At 42.2% G+C, this 10,369-nt stretch overlaps 1 protein-coding gene across 1 annotated transcript in view; it reads right to left on the bottom strand.

Moving 5' to 3' along the window:
• Window positions 1–10,168, bottom strand: part of znf292b (zinc finger protein 292b) — a 24,380-nt gene extending 14,212 nt beyond the window's left edge. Inside the window, exon 1 of the mRNA XM_014204946.2 lies at window positions 9,963–10,168. Within this exon, the coding sequence (XP_014060421.1) occupies window positions 9,963–10,121 (159 nt within the window). The 5' untranslated portion in view covers window positions 10,122–10,168. The remainder of the gene's footprint in view (window positions 1–9,962) is intronic.
• Window positions 10,169–10,369: the final 201 nt, after the last annotated feature.

The following is a 10,369-nucleotide window of genomic DNA, read 5'->3' as shown; positions in this document are numbered from 1 at the left end:
GAGTGGCTTAGGGACAAGTCTCCGAATGTCCTTGAGCAGCCCAGCTTGAGCCCTGACTTGAACCCGATCGAACATCTCTGGAGAAACCTGAAAATAGCTGTGCTGCAATGCTCCTTTCCAACCTGACAGACCTTGAGAGGATCTGCAGAGAAGAATGGGAGAAACTTCCCAAATACAGGTGTGCCAAGATCGTATCGTCATACACAAGAATACTCTAGGTGTAATCGCTTTTTTGTTGTTGTAATATTTGCAAAAATGTCTAAAACTTTTTGCTTTGTCATTATGGTGTATTGTGTGTAGATTGATGAGGGAAAAAAACTGTTTAAGCAATTTCAGAATGCTGTAATGTAACTGTGGGAAAAGTCAAGGGGTCTGAATACTTTCCGAATGCACTCATTCATTAGATATGGCAAAATAATGAGTAAAGTAAATTAAGCAAACTCCGATTTGTTTAATAATCACATATTTCTCACAAGTTAAACCATTTAGATTAGGGAAAAAAATGCTCCTAAGCACAATTTAACCAGGAGCTTGAGACTAATGTTCATAGGGTCTGTGCAGCAGGCTGAACGTTTAACGTCCCTAATCTCATGGAAATTGCACAAAATTAAAAAAAACATCTTGCTACCAGTAGCCCATGAATATTACAAAAAACATGGAAATTCATCAATGGAGGAACATGTAGCCTAGCCTATACTAGATGTGTGTTATACCTCAGTATTGTGGAATTATTCAGAATGTCAGTGCACCTTGGCATAGAAACACTTAACGCCATTGCATTGGGTGGTTGGCTGCACTTTGTCCCAGACGGCTCGGTAACAAAAGCCTGCAAGTGGAAAAAGCCTTTGCAGATTTGTTAAGTTATTGAGAGTTCACTCCAGTAAGAGCTCCCTCGTTTGTTCTTCAGGAAATAAAGGCCAGAGCTGAGGCTAGCTAGATGCTAGAACATGACCCTATGACACATAAAAGGTAACAAGGTGAGAGGATAGCTGCTAGACATCAGAACGTGCTTCAGCAGGTCTGTAACTCAACCACCACAACAAACAGTAAGTTTATTGAACCCCTTCCCGTCTGTACTGATCAACAATTTTATGGAGAAAATGTATTGTCTCCATGTGCATTGAGATATCTCAAATTACAAAAAGCACCTTTACTAGTTATAAAATCAAGGTATTGAGGGGTTCATTAGGAAGGCTTGTGCAAGGCAGACATGATTAGAAGCCTGCCAGTCACCTGCAGGGGAGAAGTTTCTCAAATGATTGCCTCGCCTGGTTTACCAACTACTTCTCTGATAGAGTTCAGTGTGTCAAATCGGAGGGCCTGTTGTCCGGACCACTGGCAGTCTATGGGTGTGCCACAGGGTTCAATTCTCGGGCCGACTCTCTTCTCTGTATACATCAATGATGTTGCTCTCGCTGCTGGTGATTCTCTGATCCACCTCTACGCAGACGACACCATTCTGTATACTTCTGGCCCCTCTTTGGACACTGTTAACTAACCTCCAGACGAGCTTCAATGCCATACAACTCTCCTTCCGTGGCCTCCAACTGCTCTTAAACGCAGGTAAAACTAAATGCATGCTATTCAATCGATCACTGCCCGCACCTGCTCACCCGTCCAGCATCACTACTCTGGACGGCTCTGACTTAGAATACGTGGGGACAACTACAAATACCTGGGTGTCTGGTTAGACTGTAAACTCTCCTTCCAGACTCACATTAAGCATCTCCAATCCAAAATTAAATCTAGAATCGGCTTCCTATATCGCAACAAAGCATCCTTCACTCATGCTGCCAAACACACCCTCGTAAAACTGACCATCCTGCCGATCCTCGACTTCAGTGATGTCATCTATAAAATAGCCTCCAACACTCTACTCAACATTTACATTTAAGTCATTTAGCAGACGCTCTTATCCAGAGCGACTTCCAAATTGAGCGACAACAAACTGGATGCAGTCTATCACAGTGCCATCATTTTTGTCACCAAAGCCCCATACGCTACCCACCATTGCGACCTGTACGCTCTCGTTGGTTGGCCCTCGCTTCATACTCGTCGCCAAACCCACTGGCTACAGGTTATCTACAAGTCTCTGCTAGGTAAAGCCCCACCTTATCTCAGCTCACTGGTCACCATAGCAGCACCCACTCCAGCAGGTATATCTCACTGGTCACCCCCAAAGCCAATTCCTCCTTTGGTCGTCTTTCCTTCCAGTTCTCTGCTGCCAATGACTGGAACGAACTGCAAAAATCTCTGACGCTGGAGACTCATATCTCCCTCACTAGCTTTAAGCACCAGCTGTCAGAGCAGCTCACAGATCACTGCACCTGTACATTCTCACCCAATGGCAAGTTGGCGCCACTGCTGAAGAATGACTGATCACCTCCAACTCAAAAAACAACATCCTGCCACCTGTAAAACTAAAAAGGTTACAAATATGCAGTGTACTTAAACACTATAGCCTACAGGAGCTGCTTAAAAATCTCTCTAGTCTCCTGCTCTCTCTACACAGGTGTTAATGACAGCGGCTTTTTAATTCACCTGGGCTCTGGTAGGCTCAAGTGGAACACAGCAGTTACTGGATCACAAACTATAAAAAGGTATTAAAAACAACCCTACAGCCTGTGCTAATCTTTACTGCTAGAATATTTAGCTGATAAAAACAACGCTCCACATCACATGAACAGATAATCTGTAAAAACCACACTGACTGTCACTGATACGCATATCAACCCACCACCACATGCTGGTAAAATGTTCTATTTGAAGTGTGTCAGCACAGGGATATAATCCATCAACATCAAACGTTCTGAGAGAGACATACAGTTGAAGTCAGAAGCTTACATACACTTAGGTCATTAAAACTCGTTTTTCAACCACTCCACACATTTTTTGTTAACAAACTATAGTTTTGGCAAGTCGGTTAAGACATCTACCTTGTGCATGACAATTTTTTCAACAATTGTTTACAGACAGATTATTTCAATTACATTCCAGTAGGTCAAAAGTTTACATACTGTGCCTTTAAACAGCTTGGAAAATTCCAGAAAATGTCATGGCTTTAGAAGCTTCTGATAGGCTAATTGACATAATTTGAGTCAATTGGAGGTGTACCTGTGGATGTATTTCAAGGCCTACCTTCAAACTCAGTGCCTCTTTGCTTGACATCATGGGAAAAATCAAAAGAAATCAGCCAAGACCTCAGAAAAAAATTATGACCTCCACAAGTCTGGTTGATCCTTGGGAGCAATTTCCAAATGCCTGAAGGTACCATGTTCATCTGTACAAACGATAGTACGCAAGTATAAACACCATGGGACCACACAGCCGTCATACCGCTCAGGAAGGAGATGCATTCTGTCTCCTAGAGATGAACGTACTTTGGTGCGAAAAGTGCAAATCAATCCCAGAAAAGCAGCAAATTACCTTGTGAAGATGCTGGAGGAAACGGGTACAAAAGTATCTATATCAACAGTAAAACGAGTCCTATATCGACATAACCTGAAAGGCCGCTAAGCAAGGAAGAAGCCACTACTCCAAAACCGCCATAATAAAGCCAGGATACGGTATGCAACAGCACATAGGGACAAAGATCGTACATTTTGGAGAAATGTCCTCTGGTCTGATGAAACAAAAATAGAACTGTTTGGCCATAATTACCATCGTTATGTTTGGAGGAAAAAGGGGGAGGCTTGCAAGCCAAAGAACACCATCCCAACCGTGAAGCACGCGGGTGGCAGCATCATGTTGTGGGGGTGCTTTGCTGCAGGAGGGACTGGTGCACTTCAAAAAAGATGACATCATGAGGGAGGAAAATGATGTGGATATATTGAAGCAGAATCTCAAGACATCAGTCAGGAAGTTAAAGCTTGGTCGCAAATGGGTCTTCCAAATTGACAATGACCCCTCCAAATGGACAATGACCCCAAGCACACTTCCAAAGTTGTGGAAAATGGCTTAAGGACAACAAAGTCAAGGTATTGGAGTGGCCATCACAAAGCCCTGACCTCAATCCCATAGAACATTTGTGGGCAGAACTGAAAAGGCGTGTGTGAGCAAGGAGGCAAACCTGACTCAGTTACACCAGCTCTGTCAGGAGGAATGGGGCAAAATTCACCCAACTTACTGTGGGAAGCTTGTGGAAGGCTACCGAAACGTTTGACCCAAGTTAAACATTTTAAAGGCAATGCTACCAAATACTAATTGAGTGTATGTAAACTTCTGACCCACTGGGAATGTGATGAAAGAAATAAAAGCTGAAATAAATCACTATTATTTTGACATTTCACATTCTTAAAATAAAGTGGTGATCCTAACTGACCTAAAACAGGGAATTTTTTACTAGGATTAAATGTCAGGAATTGTGAAAAACTGAGTTTAAATGTATTTGGCTAAGGTGCATGTAAACTTCAGACTTCAACTGTATCATCGCTGCCAGACACAGCTGAGGTCAGAGGTCATCTGTATTTAATTTAATTGTGAGCTGCCCAGTGTGCCTACCGTAAGCTGTGACTGGACTAGGATTTACCCTGCTGTTCTCCTGATCAGCCAGCCCACAGGGAGGAGGTCAGTGACCTGACAGTGTGGTGCCGGAACAACAACCTCTCCTCAATGTCAGCAAGACCAAAGAGCTGATCGTGGACTACAGGAAACAGGGGGCGAGCACGCCCCCGTACACATCGCGGCAGTGGAGAGATCCGAGTTCCTCGGTGTCCAAATCACTAAAGACTTAAAATGGTCCAAACACACACGCACAGTCATGAAGGCGTGACAGTGCCTCTTCCCCCTCAGGAGGTTGAAAATGCTACAGCTGTACCATTGAGAGCATTTTGACTGGCTGCATCACTGCTTGGTATGGCAATAGCACCGCCGTCGTTCGCATGGCGCTACAGAGGTTTGTGCGGACAGCCCAGTACATTACTAAGGCCGAGCTCCCTGCCATCCAAGACCTCTATATCAGGCGGTGTGACACGAAGGCCCAGAAAATCGTCAAATACCCCAACCACCCAAGCCATAGACTATTTGACAGCTCGACAGCTTCTACCCCGAAGCAATACAACTGATAAGTAGCTAAAAAAAAATAGCTACACGGACTGAGTTCATCTTGTATCTTTACTGAACTTTTGTGTCAGTATTTGCACTCTCTGTGCACTCACAGGGCCCTACACTCTCACACAGTCACTCCAACACACACCCGTACAAAATATGCACATACATTTATACTGACTTTACACATCTGCACACCCACTCACATGAAAGCTGCTGCTACTCTGTTTATCTTACATCCTGTTGCCTAGTCACCTTACACCTATACACTTCTACCTCCATCACTCCAGTATGTAAATAAGGTATTGGAACTGACTTTAAGTATTTCCTGTATATAGTATGCTTACTTAAATTGTGTATTTCATATTTCTTATTCCTCGTGTTTCTATCTTTCTAGTATTACATTGCCATTGTGATTATTGCATTGTTGGGTTTTGAGTTATCAAGAAAGGCATTTCACTATAGTTGTGCATGTGACATTAAAATGTGTAACTCTCCATACACAGCCCCTATAAACAGAAAATCAAATGCACTCGCCAAATTTCATTCTAACTGGTTGTTTGCCTCATCACACATCTATGAGACCAAAATCAAAAGAAAAAGTAACAAATGAAAATAAATCAAACGATCAAGTGTTCTTATTTAGGCTATAGGCTACAATCTTTATTTAATGTAATAGACCTGCATCCTTGTTCCAAAGGCTCATGGATGGAATAAGCCTAATGTAAACTAGATACATAGAATCCGATTTACCCCTCCATTTTGACCTAGAGAAAGGAGGCAGGAGGGGGACCTGGGCTGGCACTGGCAGACATCTGGTAGAAAGCACACACACTGTCAGACAGTTCCGCCAGACTAAAGGCATCCGCATGCTTCAAATCCGAAACAGTTTGTGCATATATAATGATGACATTTCTGTTGGTTTAATTTTTTCGGCTGTTAGTACACACATTTTTCCTGAGGCGAGCCAAAGTGCGGTAGCCGAAGTCCACACCCTACGTCTGTAATAGGGCAACAGTAGGGATTCTTCAATTAAGTGTTTTGTCATTCAATGAGAGACTACTCACTTTCATGCACATTTTTTTCACTTGAGAAATACTGCAACAAACATCTTATTTCGATTTAAAAATTACCTCTTCTGGAAAAACGTCTAAATTAATTACAGATTTCTTGAGTAATTTTAGATTAATTCAGACTATTTTGAGGACGTGTATGCTGGCTACGGTGTCTCAAGAGGGACAAACGTTACTATTGCTGCATTTTACTTGTTTTTCAAGCAAAGGTCTTTTAAGGGAGTACGCGAGGCACAGACATTCACTTTGGCTTAGCCGAGTTCTGCTAGGAGTAAACCGAACCTAGTATGCAGATGCCTTAACAGCAAAGTGGGATCATCCATATTCATCACTCTCCATGCTGAGACCAGGGGCAGCGGCGCGTCTCAAATGTCTCCACTCTCCAGACAACATTGGCACAGTGTATCTAGGAACCCAGCTGGGCACCTGGGGAGAATGCTCTTTCAAGGATCATTCACCAACGTGGTGGTGCATAGTGCAGCCGAGCGTGCTAGGGTGGAAAACAAACAGCTCTCCAACACAGACAGCAAAGGAAAATGCAAAACAATGTAGGCTGTTTGAAAAATAATGCTGGATTATCACGAATCTCCAACAGAGACTTATTTCAAAAACAGATGTCATTTTGTAAAACACACTGCGTTGAATTCAAATGTACATGATTTAAGTGTTAAGATGAAGAACCATGTTGCTCATCTGTTCTCTCTCTGTGTCCTTACATCCTCCCACACAGCACAAGGACAGTCATTGCCTCTAGCCACAGATAATCATCCATGCTTGATATTCTACTGCAACAATGGCTGCAACATCAAAGACTAAAAAAACTACACTCAGTAACACATTTCAACAGAGTAAGAAACCGGATGCTAATAAGGTCTGCTACAGTGCTTTTAAGGTGAGTTTAGATTAGCCAACTCAGAAGAGTTAAAAGGGATACTTCGGGATTTTGGCCCTGATGGAAGTTATAGGCACTTTCGCAAGCCAATGCTAACTAGCGCAATGGCTGGAAGTCTACGGGTATCTGCTAGCAGTACCCCTAACTTCCTTCATACTGGACACAGACATAAAAATGGTATCCACGAATTAATCAAAGGCCCTCATTGCCAAAAGCCTGAAGTATCCCTTTAAGTACTAGGGATGTAATGATTCACCGATACACATCGGTCCCCGATTCAAAAGATACAAGTGCATTGGTGAAAATAGAAGACGAAAATAGAGATCCTTGGCCATGTACACCGGCGGTGGGGTTTGCATCGAAAGAAGGATTGTATTGTGCAGAAAATAATCCCATATCTACTGTAAAATATGGTGGTGGATCTTTTAGGTTATGGGGCTATTTTGATCCCACTGGTCCTAGGGTCCTTGTTAAGGTCAACAGCATTATGAACGTCACCCGGTAACAGGATATTTTAGCCAAAAACCTGATTTACCTCTGCCAGGAGGCTGAAACTAGGCCGCAAGTGGAACTTCCAGCAAGGCAATATTCCCAAGCACACATCAAAATCGACAAAGAAATGGTTAACCAACCACAAAAATCAACATTTGGCGGTTAATTAACCACAAGATCAACATTTTGCAATTGCCATCTCAGTCTCCGGACCTGTGGTTTGAATTTAAGAGGGCAGTCCATAAGCGCAGGCGAAGGATATCAAGGGTCTGACTCTGTACGGAGGAATGGTCTAAGATCCCTCCCAATGTGTCCTCCAATGTAATAAAATGTTTCGGAAAAATGCTCAGTGCTGTTATCCTCGCAAGGTAAAAACAGGGCTGCCAATAATTTTGACCCACCCATCTTTAAGAAAAATATATACATCTTTCTCTAAGCAATTGTATTAGTATAAAATATATATTTTTTTTAATACAATATAGCTCAGTATTTGAATTTATTTTATAGTGTTTTTTGCTGATCTTTATCAAGGGTGCCAATAATTTTGGACCCGAATGTAGGTGAATGAAAATTCGGAGCATGTCGGGAGTGTGTTGGAGGCCGTTTGTTGAAATTCTCCTGGAGAATCTAATGGTTTGACTTTTGACACTAGCAAATCATGAGCCAATCACCACAGAATTCAGGACATTCAAAAAGCATACTTTTTGATGCCCACCCAGGTGGACTGAAAGCTCATGCAGTGTTAAATTTAATTATTGAATTCAATTTAATTTCTCCTCTCCATAAAATGTTATGGGTAACAGTGCAACACATCATATTTGGGGAGACCGGAGCTGTGTGTCACATCTTATGACTCTTTTCAACATTATTAGAAAGACCAAGGTCTTGGGTTGAAATCAGTTCCCTTTTATCCTTTAATCTTATTCAAAAATGGGAACACTTGCAGCGCCAAGGGTTGTGGGTTCGACTCCCGCTGGGGTTGCTCATGACTAAGTTGCTTTGGATGAAAGCGTCTACTAAATGGCATATTATTATATTGGCAGTGATTACCTATCAAACACACTGCACTTGAAAAAAAGGTATGTAGCCTACAGTCTTAGAAATACCCAGGCTATTTTTTGATTGAACAATGTTCTTTACAAAATTAAACAGTTTATACTTTATAGACCACTGTTCATGTTTCTGTTACTATGCAAATGATCACTATTACAGAAATCTTATGTAAGTATTGGTTTAGCGGATTCAACAACGATTTAGCTGATTTGCCATTGTAAACACTGTGGTAAAGACCTGCGTTCAGGTTTCTGTTACTATGCAAATGATTACCGTAGCAAGCTTCATGCTTACACAACAGAAAAAAGGGCGGCAGGTAGCATAGCACTTAGAGCGTTGGGCCAGTAATTATTTTGATGCGATATGAAAGTAGAGGGATTTATGTTTCTAGAACCGTACCATCATGGAGAATAGATTCAAGTTTAGATGGAGTATTTGGCTGTTTTGGCTTCCTGAGCCAATTCGCCCTTTAAACTTAACATGTAAGGTCCTTGAAATAAGGAGTAACGTTAGGCTTCCTTTAGTCCAATGTTGGGCTAACCCTGGCCGTGACCCCACTCTCCTAGTGTGTCTCAGGGAGAGTGGGATATGCCCAAATCACAGTTCCAATTCACGCAGTGCGTATAAATACACAGTTGTACATTTGTGAAATAGGACAAATCTAAGCACCCACCAAATGATTATTATAAACCCATAGTTACATGAAAGGGCCAGGAAACCAGTGAAGCACCTTCAGTAGAGCATCAAACTTGACGGGAGAATGTGTTCCACGAAATCAAAAGGATCCATTTGACATGTTGACATTCTCACAGTAAGGTAAACTGGTCATGTGGAGAGGGGTTGGGGGAGTTCGAGAAAACGAATAGCCTAACTATCGCTATGAATAAATTGATTTCATACCGTACATTTATGCACAATGATAACGTTACCAAGCTGGGTAGTTTCAGTTACATTTTTGATAATCCGAGGCAATGCAGGGACACCGTCGCCACATTTATTTGAGACATATCAACAAAAACTGCGGTGTGCAAGGCATATCCCATTACAATAAAAGCATAACAAAGCAATTCGTTAGCTAGCTAATGTCGCTAGCTAGTTGACGTTACTTGATTAACGTTATCATACTAGCTACATTACTAGCTAGCTAGGTAGCTACAAAAACGGACAGTCATTGTTATACTTTAGTTTTACCAACAGCTGTATTATTCCCTGCGTAAATTAGACACGACAAAGCAAGGATGATAGACCGAATTGCGCATATGATAATGCAATTATGTCGACACAGTATGAAAACCAACTCGCTAACGTTAGTCTGATTGGCAACTATCGTTAGCTATGCTAATGTCTGACAGGCTCTAGGGGTTATTTTGGAATGGCCAGCACGCACAGCGAAATAAATAACTAACCTGGCAAAAGTCTTGGCAATACTGAGAAGACGACTGAGTCGGAGATTCCGTACTGTTCTTCAGCGCGATTGCTAATTCTTGTAATTTCTCTCGAAGTGCCGTAATCGTTGCACTGCTATGAGTATGTGCGCTGCCCTGTTCGGCCTCTTCGTCCGCCATCTTCACACCCAACTCAGTCGCGTATCACTGCCGCGTACGCAAACAACATGTGACCAGAATCGCTTACGCACTGACGCAGAATCAAGTGTAGTCCATGGCGGGGCACACTACCACTGCTACATTGAAAACTAAGTGGTAGTAGCAGGCTGCAATCCGTTATGTTTTTTTTTTTATGTGCCTCAACTATTCTAAATCAACAAAACTTGAATACATCAAGTGGCCCAAAAAAATATGAACTGGTTCTTTAC

Source organism: Salmo salar, chromosome ssa06 (genome assembly GCF_905237065.1).
Source record: "Salmo salar chromosome ssa06, Ssal_v3.1, whole genome shotgun sequence".
Classification (NCBI taxonomy): domain Eukaryota; kingdom Metazoa; phylum Chordata; class Actinopteri; order Salmoniformes; family Salmonidae; genus Salmo; species Salmo salar.
This window is presented reverse-complemented; position numbering and strand designations above follow the sequence as displayed.